This window comes from Erpetoichthys calabaricus, chromosome 4 (assembly GCF_900747795.2).
Source record: "Erpetoichthys calabaricus chromosome 4, fErpCal1.3, whole genome shotgun sequence".
Taxonomy (NCBI): Eukaryota; Metazoa; Chordata; class Cladistia; order Polypteriformes; family Polypteridae; genus Erpetoichthys; species Erpetoichthys calabaricus.
Window position 1 is genome coordinate 115,264,953 of NC_041397.2, and position 17,429 is coordinate 115,282,381.

The window sequence follows — 17,429 nt, forward strand, 5'->3', positions numbered from 1 at the left end:
TGAATTGTGGGACCTTATATACAGTATACAGGTGTATCCCTTTCTAAATGATATCCAATCAATTCAGTTTGCCACAGGTGGACTCCAGTTAGGTTCTAGACACATCTAAAGGATAGTTAAAACAAACAGGAGGCACCTGACCACAAGTTGGAGTTCCACAGCAAAGGATCTGAATACAGTTTTTGAGTTTTTATAAATGTGCAAACCATTCTGGAAATGTGTTTTCACTTTGTCAGTAGGTATTCATAGGTAAAATTATGCATTTAAAATTAAATCTAAAGCACAATGCAGTGTGCAGAAATTGAAGGGGTCTGAATATTTTCTGAATCCACTGTATGTAGTTGTTAAGATGGTGAGTAATGATTAATGCCCAACAGAGTTATATACATATAGCCCAAGAGGTTGACACAGGACTCTTATCAGCAAAAGTCAGGTCATGTATTAAAACTGCCTTTAGACATTTCTTTGTTTCCAAAAATATTTTCCACCTTTTTGGTTTCAGATTTCTTTTGCTCTGAGACACTGAAATATTACTGATACTAATGGAAGCAGCGCACAAAACATCAAGCTGCCCAAGATTCACAGATGTGGGGGAGAGTGAGAGCCAAGTCCCTGAAGGCAGCAACCTTTTGAGGAAGGATATTGAGAGTGCCAGTGAGCTGATTCAAACTGGCTCTCATCTTGGTGAACATGGATTTACTGATTTAATTCATGACGGAAAAGAAGCAACAGCCATCAAACAGAGGTTTAGTGAACAAGATCTGGGGTCTGTGGGATTATCTAGAAATGTTGCCTCTATTCACCGCACTCATTCTTTAGGTGAAAAATCATCCCAATCCAAAGAGTTGAAGAATGTGCCTTGGCGGTGTCATAGCTTGGGTAGCATAGCTGGATGTACGGTTTCATGGGAGGATATAGTTGATGATGTAGTTGGTGATGAACTGCTATTTAAGCCACCTTCATATCCCATTAGTGAAGGCTTTCATAGCTCTATTTCAAAAGAGGAGATGGAAATGAGCACTACAGACGAAGTGCCAGAACCTTGCCAAAGAGGAAAAGAAGGAGACCTTGAGTTTTCAGAGCCTCTTATAAACCCCAGTACCAGTCTCAAAAAGCTACTTACATCACAGATTGAGCATGCAGCTCAACTTCTGTCACTTTCTGAGCCAAACCGAGGTTCAGATGCCAGCCAAGACCGGAGCTCTTCCAGCAGCACAGCAGGATCAGAGGTGGGTTATGTAACAATGAATTAGAGGAAGTGTGTGTCCTTGCTGATCCATTGTTGGTGAAATCTGATTTAACAACAGATATCTGTGTAATAGGATTTGATAGCTGAGGAAAGAGAAAAAATGTTTTTTAGGGAAGTATTTAGTAATAATAAGATGGTATTTTTAGATATGTAATTAAATGTTATTGGAAAGTCACATTTGTGTTTATTCACTCTTCCAACGAACAAGTATTTCTTTTGCTGTACTTTATCAAATTTTTCCCATTGAAGATTGCTTAGTATGGTTTCCAAGGTGGATTCCACATACTTTCAGATCCAGAGTTCTGTGTTTAAATCATGAGCCTGGTCACTGCCTGCAAGCTTTCTTCATTGCTTTGAGCGTTTTTCACTGCATGCTCCTGCTTTACTCCTACATCTAAAAGATTTGCATTTTAAGGTAATCGAAGACTGCAAATGGACTCAGTGAATGTGGAATGTGTGCGTAAAAAATATTTTCACTGAAAAATGTGTTTAATTAAGCAAGATTTTCAGACATAATATACAATAATTTTAATTTGACTTGGTGTCCCAGCTAAGCAACAGATCTTTCAATTCAAGACAAATTAACACGTGAGTAAAAGCTTATCTACCACTTCTATCCATTGTGTATCTGCTTGTGCAATGGAGAATGAATGGGATTCACAGCCATCTCGTCCAGCCTGTAGTACATACAAAGGAAGAAGAGCTGGTTTGGAAAGAAGGAACATGTACTTTAAAGTATACTCTCACCCCCTACCTTTGTACACTCAATTTATAGTTACCAATTAACATAACTTCAAGTTTTTGAACTGTAGAATTAAACCAAAGTCTCAAAATGGAAACTTGCATCATCACAGAAAGCACCCAAGACCAGGATTGAACATGGAATCCAAATAGGCTGCTTTGCCACTGTGTGTTCACTCTGTACCACCTTCTAACAATGTATCTAAAAGTTTAACATTACATTTTAAAAGCCAACAAGTTTTAATTCATTCTGTTCTAATGACTAGTTTAGTTTGCTGTTCTTAGAAATTCAAACTTTGTTATTGCACAAGCTTATGTTACAGACGTGTCACAAAATGTAGAACATTTTATATAGAACTGTACAGCTAACAAGTGTTCAGAAAATATGAAGTCAACCTCCTGTTTAATTTTCTGTAGCTTTTGTACCAGATTATTTTAAATAGAAACATTTTATTATTACACAGTTTTTTGCACTCCAAAACATATTCATAAGCTTTTTATAAAGTGAGTCCTTCTGCTCTAGATACCCATTTTTTTGTATTTGAGGAGCCTATTTATTTTCATATATATAGAGATTTATGTTGTAAAGTGGGAAACAAGAAAAATGCTCATAATATATAAGACATGATTTTATATTAGCTCATTTACCAGTCTCACACTTGCCATTTTATGGAATAAACCTGAGAGGCACTGTTAGACATGTTCATAAACAGTAGTCTTGCTGTTTCTGCTAACCATATGTTCCTTTCTTTTTCAAAAATATTAGCTTTTTTAAATTTTGGGCCTGGAAGACAGCCATACAAGAAGCTATATAATGTGCCTGACACAATAACTGGCTTAGATTTCATAAATGTGCATGTAAAGCCTGATGTTTTTTAGGGGTCTTATTGTAACTGCTATTTTCTGTCCCTATCCCCTCTAATCTTTTACTCTATCCAGAGCTTTGGAGACAGTAACTTCAATATTTACAGTGAAAGTCTGAGAAATATGCTCTTAATGTGATGATTGCATTGCATTTCTGTGATTACATTGCCATTTTGTGTATTTGTTTTCCTATGGGCACCACCATTTTGTATGATTGTCTACATAGGTGCTGCCATTTTGGCTCTATGAATACCATGCCAAGCTGAACACATGCTATGTCCCTTATATGATATTAACATAGTTTCACTATAAAAGATGGATGCTTGCATTAAGCTGTATCTATCTATAATTAATTTACGAAAAGGACTCATTGAGGGACAAACACTTGACTAAACAGTCTATTTAGAGATTGATTGTTTTGACTTTTGTGTTTTTTCAATTATGATTTTGTTAAAAATCTTATAAGACAAAACAAAAGTCAAATGATCTAATGGCCTTTTGCATTGGCCATTGAGAAAAGCAGAACATGTTTTTGCTTAGACCTGTAAGAAAACCTGTTCTTGATTTAAAAATCTGGCCAATAGGACATGCAATTGTACAATGTAAAACTCAACAGCTGGCTCCAGAAATGCCCATTGGCTTCTGTTATTAATAGAAATTCCCACATGCTTCATGCCTTTACTTTTTGTTTGGATCTCAGTGGTTTTTAAAGCTAGTGCTGGGTACTGGCAGCAGCTTCATGATAAAGCATACACTACCATATGACAGAGGATAGCATGCTAGACATGCAACCTAACTGATATATTCTTATTGAAAACATTTGAAGTTTTTATATATTTATGATAATATCACCAAGCTGTACAGACCCTTTGTGCATGCATATGTGTGGAATGCACATGCATTACTACACAAGAAGAAAAAATACAATAGCAATGAAAAGAATGTGGAGACCTAGGACTTTAAAATTCTACTTATAGAACATATACTTGTGTGAATAAAAAAGATTTAATATATTTTACAAAAACTTGTTGGAGAGAAAATTCATTAAAAAAAGATACAATCAAAAGAAATCCTCACATTAAAAAAAACACAATATATCATTCATTTTCATGTTAGTTTTTAAGAGAATTTGGTTTTCTGGAAAAAAAAAATAGTTGTAGCACCATGTGCACATGCATGGGGTTTCAGAAACATCTGTGTGTGCAAGACTCTGAAAATGTCTTCACATTTAGTAAAAGTAAAGAAATCATTATAGGTGCAGCACTGTATTTCCCACTGCCAGTACACATTACAGTAACCAAATATTACATTGAAGCATTGAACTTCTGACAATCTTTGCCATTGTTTTTAAAAGCTTTCAAATAGTAAATTAAATTGCAATTGAAAAAATGACAGTGGACGCAAAGAACAATAAGTTCTAGCTTATTGTAAAAATGCTTGTCCCTGTAGGTAAGTCTAATATTGTATTAATAACATTGAACGCACTCTTAAAATTGGTATTTTAAAGTTATAAAACATACAGGGAAATCCTGCATATAATAGTCATTTTTTGTTCTGGTAAAAGCATATTTATAAAAGGACAAATTAAACTGGCATTTACAACAATCACAAAAGTGCTTAGGAAGTGTGGTGTTATAAAGAGGATTCTAAATAATTCACAGCCTTTTCAAATGGTAACATTTAAAAGAGCATGATGAGGGGCAGAAGGGTATCCTATTAAATGAATGAATACACGAACAAGTGCTGGGTTTGAGGCATGACATGATCTTGTACTGGCATCAGAAACGCGAAGGCAGAGTTGTCTTGGCAAATACTGGACTCATTGGCCATAAGGTCATTGCACATTTTTGTTATATTTACAATTATTGTGAAATGTCTGTATTATGTATGTATGTGTAATTTATCAATCCATTGCCAAAACCATTTAATTCATTCATGTTTGTTCATAATAATGCAAAGAACTGCATAGTCATTTTTAATGTTTCCTATCAGTTATTATTGTTTGATGATGAAAAATGTTGAAGACAACACATACACTACATGTATAAGGTAGTTTACAGGTTCGTTTCTGGAGATGGCTAATTAAGTGCCAGAAGAAAAGCCAAGTATTGTGACAAACTAGATGAAGATGTAAGGTTTTTATGTGATGATTTTTTAGCTGGGTCTTTCTCTAAATATATGCTATCTTTTATTGAAGTTGTGTCTATAACTGAATTCTCTTACAAAGTTCTACATGTTGTCACACTGTAAATCACTATGCTATTTCTGATTGGGAGCTCTATCTTTGCCCAGTGTGAGTAGGGATGTGTGTGTCTAATTGTACTGCAGTGTACTGGTGACCCATCCAGGTTTGTTTTAGTTTTTTGCTTGGTGTTGCCAAATTCAGAGCTCTATGAAAATCAGAGTTCTTTGCACTTTGTGCATATTTCATGGGGTACTACATTTTTATTACACCCAGTATAGGCTTCTGGAGAACTGGACAAAGTGAGTACCAAAGATGAATGGATTTTCAGTATATTTGTGTGTGAATGCTTTACTTCAGTACCCGAGTATATTTCTACAAAATATGTTAGCTATTTATTAAAATGTAATAGTCTCATGAATATCCTTTCTGTTGCCAACACTCTCTCCTTTACACATCTCTTTACTTCTCAGAACAAAAGGGACAGCTGACGCGTTGTGAATGATACATCTGCTTATATGCTTACAGAAAGCAATACATTTTTAGCATACCAAATCAGCAGTGATCCCAATTACAATACAATACAATACAGTTTATTTTTGTATAGCCCAAAATCACACAGGAAGTGCCGCAATGGGCTTTAACAGGCCCTGCCTCTTGACAGCCCCCCAGCCTTGACTCTCTAAGAAGACAAGGAAAAACTCCCAAAAAAACCTTGTAGGGAAAAAATGGAAGAAACCTTGGTTTGCTATGACTGGAACTGTATGAAATGGAGGTTCATAATCAAAGGAACACCTGACTCCTTACATAGCAGTAGCTCACAATGTGAAATATTTTGCTCTTGAATCCAGAATTTTAGATGCTAGATGTAGTGTACTGCCATCTGTATTCCCCTGGGGTGATGACATTGACTGGTGCTACTTCTGGGTGTGGTAGCTATGGGGCAATGTTGCTACAAGAATAGAGCTACTAGTCCCAAAAGATAACCAAGATGGCAGTGCCCATTAGAAACCAAATTTGGTACCAAAACAAAATTAATACAATAATAAACATTTGTTACATTTTGAAAATTAAAAAAAAAAATTGCTGAACGAGGACAAAATTATATCTACTGTACAGTGTTCAACACCCCAGAGATATGACAGTGGATAAAAAAATACATTAAGCCAACATTATGAAATTAGAATAAATAAAAGGTCTCATACATGTTTCATTGCACTGAATTTCAAGCTAATCATAAAATCATTTTACATTCTATGTTCATGATTCATTTTAGTTTAAAGTCTATTGATTTTAAAATTGCACTGTGATGTCCTGCTAGATTTTCATGTCAAGCTGGAAATATATAAATACCTTTTTAAATGGCTGCCTTAAACATGCTTAAACATTAGTGCATTTTAAATCGGAAAGCATCCACATTTTGGAGCATTGTAATATTTTCCACCTTTCCAGATTACATGAACCTCTTGAGATGAACAAAAATAAAGCTCACAGACATCCAACATGATGAACCAATTATAAGAAATTAGAAAAAAATGTATGGCACAAATCTGAGATACACATGGCAGAACAATGTTTCTGCTTTTGTGTTACACAATCATATTAGATAGCATATTAGATAACTGTTAAATAATATTATTGACTGACATCTTAGCTTCAGAGGATGGTTAGCTACCTAGTAATTTATTTATTGTTAACAAACAATAAGATGCCAGCTATCTGTGAATTTATTCCATAAAATATAAAAGAAAATAATCACCAGTATAAAATGCATTTATATGTCTTCAGCAGTGTTGCTTCTTTAAATAACATTTAAAAAAAAATGATTTCTATCTATCTATCTATCTATCTATCTATCTATCTATCTATCTATGTAACCTTTATAATGGTACATTTACAGTAGTGAGAAACACTACAGTGGTTTATGATTGTATTTGCCTGCAAAAATAAGGATTAAGTGCATATGAATTTATGATCTATAAAGAAAGGATATTGGTAATGTTAGTGTCTGTGCCTGCTCCAGAATTAATTCAGGCATTTGTGTGGGGAACTGCAAGAAGCTGTTGTAATGAGGACTAAGACAGACGGGGGCATGATTGAAAGCTGAAATGAAAGTGTTCGTTGAGATAATCATGATTAAAGGCCTTCTGCTCACATCCATTGACAGAAGCATTGTGAGCCACAAAGCATTTCGCTCAATTGGAGGGCTGTGCTACCTTTAAAGGATGCATGCACACTCGTACAGGAGTACATTTAACACAAAGCCGAGGAAAGGCTTTACGAAACAGGGACCATTGTACTGAAGATTACAAGCAGAGATGCAGTGGGACTGTTGCACTAAAGGTAAACAGCTTTTATTTATGTATCTTCCAAAAATAATAACCAGGCCTTTAACACAAATTTTGATCATTAGAAAACTGCAGTTAGTGTGCTTTTATAAAGAAAATGAATCTGGTAAAAGGGAACAATCACTGTATGAGGCATTATCGAATAAAAAGGTTTTTGTTTCTAGTAGGGAATTTATTTAGAGTACAGATGAACATAATCTCAGTCAGGCTGTCATAAAAGTGCATGCAGTGTTTTATATTCTTAAACTCACAGGTTACATACAAAGGCAGGGGTTGTAGCTAAATGCATGGCCTTATAGTTACAGTGGACTTTAAATACACAAATACATACAGTGTGCTTTATTGTGATACAATCATAACCACAGGCCAGTTTTAGTAAAGCTGTGAATTGTACAAGTAAAATGGAATGAAATGACAGTAAATTAAACTGAGTAAAGCAAACTTGTGGAGGGTTTTTTTATTAAAATGAAAGTTGGATTATTTTACAAAACAGAAAAATAAGTGTATAAAGCTGGGTCTTCTCTTGGACCCTGTTACTGGAAAGATAGTGGGTACTAGAGGATATTTGTGTTAATTATTGAACTGTTGTTGTGCTTTTTGATTGTGAAATTTGTTTTGAAGCAAATCCAAATAAATACAATTTCTTTGTTTCTTTACAAAAGAAAGATGAGCGAATTGGGATCTCTGACAGGTTCCCTTAACAACAGTTAATTGTATTGCATACAATCTGAATGACATGTAGCAACAGAGCAAAAGTTTACGGAAAATCAATATTTGAATCATGAGGTGTGGAAATCAGTCTTTCTTACACAGCATAGTGTACACTGTTGGCATTAAAAACTATAGGGACTATTGTAGGTGTATGGCAATGGAAAGAAACAAAGAAGTGTCACTCACGAACTGGTCTATCCCTTGGATTCATATCCTTACAATAACTGCAGTATCAGAATGTATATTACATATTTCAAATGAAATGCACTTCACACAGTATGTACATTCATAGTTGTTTGTTGCTTTGATTAGCTTATTACTGAAATTACAAAGAAGGCAAAAATGTATTGTGTATTCTTGAGAAAAATGCTATATAAAAACTACTATGCACTCATTTAAAAAAGAATCTGCACCAATGTGATGGATTATGTGCTGAATAACATGACCATTAGAGTAACAGTGCTGTTGTAATTCTAGTTTTCATATTATGAGCTGTATTGTAATGATAATTTGCATTTTCCTCAAGCTTTGAGGTGATTCGTCAAAATCTTCAAAAAAATCTATTTTTGTTACACTTTTTCTTTCATGCATTTAAAAACATTGTTTGAGCAGATGAGGTTCAGATACATTTTCTTTGTTATTAAGAATGAGGAAGAACATAGTACTCCCTCTAAATAATGTAGAAATTGCAAGTTCTGACATGTTCCTGTGGTAGTTTCTCAGTACTGTATATAAACACTTGCTGGGAGTTTAATGTTTGTCAGTAATAATTATATTAGAATATCAATGGAGCGTTCAGGGCCAAAGTCATTCTAAGTTTAAAGCAAGCGTCCACAGTTGCCAGGAGTGACAGAGAAATAAAATACATACCAACTGATTAGGAGCTCTGCATGAAGAAAAGAAATGTCATGTTGATTTGTTTGTGGTCCAGCCAAGTTTTTTTTTTTTTCACGGGATTAGAACTTTCACTTCACAACATTCATTGACTTAGATTTTCATAGTCTAAGGCAAACGTAAACTACTGAACAGTACTGCTTCTTATTACTATTCATATAGTGGTTTTGTAAAGCATCTTTAGGGTGAACAGACATACTCTTTTTTTTGCAAACATGTCCTCTTTTTGAGGCCAAAAATATTAGTTGGTCCAACCAGGGTTTATAAAATCTCAATAATTGATCAGGGTTTTATTTACTTGTTACTCACACTGTGTAAAGAAATAGTCCTGCATATTTATATTTGATCTATGCAATACCAGTAGACTAGATTGCAGATTTTGGTAGAAAACACAGAGGAGCTTGTTTACAGAGTAAAGCATGTATAGTAATTTGACTAAGCCCAGAGGATGGGGCAGAACACGAGATCAGAAGTACAAAAGATATTCAAATGATAGTGTAAATTTAAAGACAATATAAAAACAAAATGCCTGTTTTTTTAATCTGAACAAAATGAGTGTCATGTAGCATGTACTTATCAGTAGCAAATAAAGGGAGTAGCAACTTAGAAGCACAGGTTCACTATACAAAGCACAAAACTAAAGCTAAGGAAGACAGCTGGCAAAACCAAGTGAAACACAGGATGCTGTAACTGCAAGGGCCAATTCACACAATAAAGCATCACATGGATTGTACATGCTGTGTTTATGCTGTGATTGCACTACATTCTGTTAAAACAGCAGTAAATATTCCTGAAGATATACAGTATGTTATTGTGGTATTGCAAATGATGGGTCATTATTTTGATTGGAAAAGATGTTAACAAAGTAAATTAATCAAAGTCAGAAGAGCATTAAATGAGGTAGCTGAGGCAGTTGCACAATGTTTTGATGAGAAAAAGCAATGACAATTCATCACTTTGGAGTAATGTGTGTGGGTTGCCCCGTCATCTTTTGAAAGCCAAGGTATGGCCCCCCAGCTTATGTAGATATGTGAGAGAGGGTAGCCAATGGTTAATTAAGCCAGAGATTGAAAAAGCACTTCCTTATAAGAATTCAAGGTATCTCCTTCCCCAAAATGTGTCAACAGTTGTTCCAGACTAGTGCCATCTCTTGTGTAAAGAAACTCTTCGTGTTTAATACAGTAATACACTCCTGTTTATTGTTCATGAATTGTTAATTTGGAAGGATCCATGCAATGGCCAATAAAGCTGATTCTGATTCTGATGTTGGTTTCACTTTCACATTAAGAAATTTTGTATGGATCCTTGCCAAAGCTTCAAATTAAATACACCAAGATATCATACTGTAGCACAATAAAATGAGAAAAAGTCTAAGTCAGGTTTTAAATTCCACTTTTAACTACCACGTTTTTTCACCCATTACTGAGTAATTGCCATCCTCTGCAATCTCAGGAATTTTTGATCTGTGTTTTCTTGGCCGTGTGGAGAAGTATACAGTATAACATGCAGATTACCTTATCTTTAAGAAAAATGTCACTATCTCAGCCAAAGATCTGTGAGCAATTAATGAGTTTTAATATAATATAAAGAAGAGTATTCACGCCTTGGAACTACTTAATTTAATACAGCATACAGTACATGAACAATACAATAGATCATGGTTACACATTCTCACTCTGCTATTACAAAAGAAGTTCTGCCTTCAGCTCTATATGTTCACAGTACAAAATCCTGTTCTTAATCATTAATGTAATATGCAGATTTTTAGGTTGTGAATATGTAGCAAGGTAATTTTTACTGGTTTTCTTTTGCACCATAATTTCAATATTAGTCTAATAGTCCCTGTGTGCTTCAGCTGGATTATGATGGATGGATAGTCCAGTGCTTTGGAATGAGCATTTACTTTTTCTGGTTCATTTCACAATTTTTTAAAAACATGGCCTTCATTATGGATATTTTCTTATTATCTTTCCTTTTAACTAACTACATTGCTGAAAATATTTTATCTTGAATTTCAGAAAAATAATTCATATCAATCTTATTTTTATATACTAGAACTTGATTCACAAAGCATCACAACTAAATTCTTTAAAATTGTGCAAGAATATAATTCATACATAACATGTGATACAGTATCATTGAAATATATAATAAGGTATGGAGAAATGTTTATAAGGTAGGGTGTGAAAACATCCTCATATTAAACTACAGTTAATGTAAGCTGGTCTGGTTTGTGTGAGTGTTCCTTGTGATGGACTGCCTACCTTGTCCATGGCTGGTTGCCATCTTGCACACAGTGCTGTTAAGATAGGCTCCAGCTCTCTGGGGCCTCTTAAAGATTTGGTGAAACAGGTAAGTGGATGTTTTAATATATTTAATAACTTGTTGATCAGTGGCACATTCTGTTTTCAGCCAAGTCACACTCTGTGTGGAGTATGCATGTCCTGCCTGTGCCCCCGCATGTGTTGAGTTAATTGACAACTCTTACTTGAATTAGTATGAATGATTTTGGCATTATGAGGACTACACTCTGTAATCGACTCTCTTCCAGTCCAGGGTTGTTTCTTACCATGTTCATGATACCACAGTGATATCCTGTGACACTCTGCAGAACTGATGGAGAAATGGATGGATGCTTTAAACGCATTTTGAGATGTAACAAATGCTATTTGTAAAGTTAGGTTGCTTTGCAACATACTATATAAGCAAAGTCAAAAAATAAGACATTACAAAGTAAACTGTAAGAATCACCTTTGAAATTACTATCAAATTGTAGAGCTGTTTTTTATGTGCAGGGTCTATTTGAATTTAGAAGCAAAGAAAAATGTTAATTTCATAAAAATGTATATGTGAGGAAAATACAAAATGCAAAGTCATGTTTCTTGCCTTTAAATATATGTAGTGATTAACTGACAGCTCAATTCAGAATTTTGTTATTTATGAAGGTATTATTTTATATTTATTTAAGAGTCAGTAAAAATGCTTTAAATGAAATGTTTATTTATGTTACAGCACAAAAATTCTGATGTGGGTCCCTCAAATGATCACGATAATTACAATACTCTCCTGATGCTTCCAAATATGTCATCGGGAAAAGAGAGAGAACTAACTAAACTACTGGAGGTATTTTAGCTCTTCTCATTATTATTGCAGAAAGTACAGGTATATATACAATTCATAGTTTACACCTGCACTTCACTGTATGATTTATAGGACTGTTAGAACCTGACTCATTTTTGCTTGAAATTAATTGTGTTAACACTTCAATCATTACTTGCACAAATTTAAACAAACAGACTATGTTTTCATAAATGTATTCATCAATGTATTATATTTTATTTAATAACTTCTGCTCAATGATTTGTGAATAAGAACATCACTGACATCAGCACCATGTAACTGATCTTGTAAAAAAAAAAAAGCACAAATTTTAATAAAGCAACATTTATGTAATAGGCTGGTACAGTATACATTATAGCATTAGTAGTATGACATTGCAAAGGGCTTTGATATCTCAGAATATGATTAAAGACCGGGATGACTGCTACATTCTGGATTAGTTTAAGTGGTGTGGTGGCACAGACCTGAAATACCACCAACAATGAACTGCAGATCCAGCAGAAATGAGTGATTTCTTCTATACAGAGGAAGAAACAGAAAGAGCAGGCCAATGATACAGTGATAAAGATGAATGTGGTAATGCTCTTAAGGATAAAGTTACATTCTTGACTGGCATATGCAACTTTCACACTTCTACTCCAACCAGGGTTGTGTTATTTTGTTAAGAGACATTTTTTCAACTGTACATAGTATAAAAGCACTTACTCAAGTCAGCTGATGTGACATCAGGCTACACTGGCATACAGATATATTTACAGATAATAATGTCACGGCTGGATGCCAAGAAGAAAAACAGAAAGAGGGTTAAGAACAGTTCATGATGCCTGCACAAGCTCTAAGCATAGTATGCTAGACTAAAGAAATGGGCCTTCACCCTGAATTTAAATCCTGAGACTGATGGGGCATGTCTTACAAAAGCTGCTGTGGGGTGCCCTACCATTTTTTTTTAACAGCCCATGGAATCTAAAGTAGATCAGCATGCTGAGATTGTAATGTATGCATCAGTTCTTGTAATGACTTTTGGAGAAGCCTTTTGAATTAACTGAATTCTACAAATAGAAAATTTTGAGCAGTGTGCCACACTACCTACCAAAATTCTTTGTTTCTCTTCCTGTCTCTGGCTATAATGAGATTTCCCCTTTCACTGAAAAGTGATTTTAATTAACTTTTATTGATGGTCAAGTCAGAAAATCTGAATGTTTTATTTTTTAAGACTGTGACTTTAAGGCAAAATGTCTGGGACTTCAGACAAGTAAAATATGATATTAGATAACATAGTCTTAAATTGTTTTTTGGCTTGATTTCCTTAAACACTTTTTTCCTTTTTAAAGCAGGAAATAAAATATCTTGAAGAAAAACCCAGCAATGATGAGATGATGCAGTATGCTCACCTAGCCTTTAATCCCAGTGCACCATCTGTGCTGCAACGTCAGATAGGTACCGTATCATTAGAGTTTTCTCTATCTTTCCTATTCATGAATCCTTTTATTTTTTCCAATAAAAAAAACCCTTATCAGACTTGTGCATATGTGTACCCAAGCCCTCATGCTAATTCTGAAATGTAGCAACAGAGATGCGAGTGCTGGATAAGTGCATGGTTTCATCCAGTGAAAGTCTTTCCAGAGGCAATGATGCAAAAATATCTTTGTTAGCAGTAGGGCAGAGACTGGCACAGTATTTAGTTATAAGACTGTTTATTATTCATGAGTATTACTCTATTTAAGGCAGCTGTTACAGTGGACTCAGTATGTAGGTCTTTGACAAACCATTCATCTCTCAGTTTTCTTTCACATTTTGCCATCTTTAGTTTTGAAACTGAAATAGGTTACATTCGGTAGGAAAATTACATATATTTTACATAACATGCAAAGTAAATACAAGCAGAAGATTAAAAAATATTCCTACAATTTATAACTGCCAGCCTTAATCTGTTCAATTACTAAAAATGTCTCACAGCTGGTTTATGAACATATATGTGAGAATTTGTGATACCTTTGGTTTTAAATTTATCTACAAAGATTAATATCCTGCCTTCTCTGAGAAGTCAGCGCAATAGAAACTTTTAAAAGAAATTTCCATGATAAAGATTAACTCATGTTAGAGGCTTGATTACAGAGAAACACAAGTCTGGGGAAGGTATGAATCCATTTCAGAGGTACTGAACATCCTATCCTTTACAGCTTAGTATTGTCCATTGTACAGAAATGGAAACAATGTAAAATGTCACTACAATGCTTAGATCTCATCATCTACCTAAAGTTATTATAGCTGATAACATGAGACAGCAGAGTCAGTAACAACTCTGAGTGAGTCACAGAACTCAATGAAAGATGATGTTCTTGAGTCAACCATCTCCAAGGCATTACACATGAAGTGCTTTCATGGAAAAATGGAAAGGAATCACTCTTAAAGATTACATTTCTTTGCATTTTTATTAAAGTTTTTATAAAATTTCCGTATGTTTACTTGCACTGTACATTGATGTATAATGCCACCCTCAGATTACATATTTCAGAAATGACATAAACATTCAGATCTCTAAATGTGCCTACACAGTTCATGTCAAAAAATCACTCCAAACAAATCAAAGAAATAATCCTGACTAAATAAAATGGGTAAAAACCAATAACTAAAATCAAATAAGGTATGAATATCCCAAACTCGGAATAAGGTAAACAACAAAAACTGCCCTTAACATAATACAGCATACACCCAACACAATGTTACAAACAATACAAAACTACAAAATAATGTTATTATGATTAATGAAGATAAGTCAGCATTATATAAAAGAAAAAACAGTTTAACCATTTTGCGATTAGGTAACAGATGAAGATTATAATTAACACTGTATTTTTGGGCTGTAGGAAAAAAATGCATTTCGAGTAGAAAACCCAAACAAACATCAGGGACCATGCCTATCTGTGCGTAAAGTATGAAAGACAGGAACAAAACAATGATCCAGGTACTTTAAGGAAACACTGCTACATGCTGCACCATGTGCTTACCCCACTGTAATTGTATATTTAAAAGTAATTGCAAGTGGCACTGTCCATGTGGTTGTCATGTACTCCCTGGGTATTACAATTCTCCTCCTTCATCCATAAAAAAAAGTGCTGTTTAGATTGGCTGGCGATTGCAAACTGGCCATTTATAAGTATGAAAGTTAATGTATAGGCCTTGCGATGGACTGGCACTATGTTAAGGGCTGTTTCCTGCCATATGCCCAGTGTTGGCACACAGTTTATTTAAAAAGACAAGCCTATTTTTCCTCTCTTTCAGTTAGCAAAAGCTATGGTATGTGACATTTCTGTTTTAAAACATAATCCCTGGCTTTTTACATTTCACCCATCTGACTGGATCTTTTTTTGAAATGTAATTTCACACTGTTAATAATTCTGACTGTACACCTTATTATGACTTTCAATATTCCAGTGACTAAAATAAAGTTCATTTATAATATGTAATGAAAGCAAATCTACTCACAGAATCATATGATTTCCACCAATATTTGTAGGAAGATGGATGGGAAATAAAGAAATTCAGTACTGTGAATATGTGAAAAGTGGGTTTAATGGTTAAAGTATATCAAGCACACATGATTTGTTCATGTAACTAGCCCACTTCAGGGCACACTGAAAATCTAACACTTAGCACTTAATAATACTCACTTCTGTCAGAATGGTTAAGTGCTATCAATCAAAGATGCACACATATACACTAAAGAAAACCAGAGAATCAGGAGAAAATCCATATAAACACGGGGTGAACATGAAAGATTTACAAAGACAGCTACTGAGATGAGTTTCTTTATTATTATAAGGATAGCAGGTAGTGGTGCTGCCTCACACAGTGCAAAGACATGCAAGTTAGGTGCATTGGCGATTCTAAATTGTCCCTAGTGTGTGCTTGGTGTGTGTGTGTGTGTGTGCCCTGCCCGGGGATTGTTTCCTGCCTTGTGCTCTGTATTGGCTGGGATTGGCTCCAGCAGACTCCGTGACCCTGTAGTTAGGATGTAGCGGGTTGGATAATGGATGGATGGATGGATGGATTGGGGCATCTGGTTGCTATGTTGAAAAAGGGGGAGATGTGATAAAAATAAGAGTCTGATGCCTTCTGGTCACTGCCAAAATCCTCAGACTTAATGTCAGCAGGTCAAGTCTTTTTATTTAAAATACTATTTTACAGCTAATGGATATACAGGTCTGGATTTGGAATGGATGGGGAAGAGGGCACCAAAAGGAAAGGTTGTGGTTATTTTAACATTTTGTTAAAATTGGAACACGTTTTATTCTTTATTCTGTTTTCTACCTTTATGTCATTTGAGAAAAATCGAATACAATTTAAAAAAACAAAAAATATCACTTACTAAGTTGGCTACATTTTAATGCATCTGCTGCTTAACTATCCATCCATCCATCCATTTTCCAACCCGCTGAATCCGAACACAGGGTCACGGGGGTCTGCTGGAGCCAATCCCAGCCAACACAGGGCACAAGGCAGGGAACCAATCCTGGGCAGGGTGCCAACCCACCGCAGGCTGCTTAACTAGAATACATTTATTAAGGTGCAAAGCCTGTGATTTCAATAAACATTTGATCACAAAAAAATAAATAAATAAAAATGATCACTTACCAAGTTGGCTACATCTTAATGCATCTGCTGATTAAACAAAATGCACTCATTAAGGTGCAAAGCTGTTACCCCTCCAGAGTGAAGGAATGTGCTAATATTACCCCAGATGTAGAATTGGAAACGAGCAAAAGTGGGCTCAAGTACTGGAGGGGAGTAACCCAGAAGTGGAGCAGCACTAATGCTTCTATATGTTAAGGACATGTGTCTGTTACCTTTACATTGGCATGACGTAATTACTGTATATGTTTATCACTTCAGCTTCAGTAGAAAATTAGTCTCACATTTCAGATGACAATTAGACATCCTGTTTCCGTAGAAGCATTTGTAAGCAGAAACATTCTGTCAATCACGATCACGCTGTACCACCCCACCCCGCCCCTCCTGATCTGACTCTAAGTAACAGCGCCAGTATAAATTCAAACCCGAACTGACGCTGTTCGTTTTCAAATAATATTGCATTAATGCGATGATATTTTCTGATTCGTACTATTCAGGTCATATAATGATTTCTTCAAAATGCCATATATATTGTCTCTTTCTTTCAGGTGTGTAATAGAAACCACAGCATAGAGAGATGTGTGCGCATTGCAACAGGTACACATGTCGTAAATGTAGTAAGGACAGTCCTTGCATGTGTGTGAACTGTTAACATTTGAATTTGATGATTGCATATAGCACTGAACTT

At 34.9% G+C, this 17,429-nt stretch overlaps 1 protein-coding gene across 5 annotated transcripts in view; it reads left to right on the forward strand.

Moving 5' to 3' along the window:
* The window catches only part of LOC114650214 (myosin-3-like), a 45,224-nt gene that overhangs the window by 5,543 nt on the left and 22,252 nt on the right, over nt 1–17,429 (forward strand). For 2 of the 5 annotated variants that reach the window (XM_051926256.1, XM_028799712.2), the window contains exons 2-4: nt 503–1,229; nt 12,002–12,112; nt 13,444–13,546. In XM_051926256.1, the coding sequence (XP_051782216.1) occupies nt 543–1,229; nt 12,002–12,112; nt 13,444–13,546 (901 nt within the window). In that variant the 5' untranslated portion in view covers nt 503–542. Of the gene's footprint in view, nt 1–502; nt 1,230–7,144; nt 7,380–12,001; nt 12,113–13,440; nt 13,547–17,429 lie in introns of those variants that run through there. The other 3 variants (XM_028799711.2, XM_028799710.2, XM_028799713.2) reach the window with 2 other exon arrangements.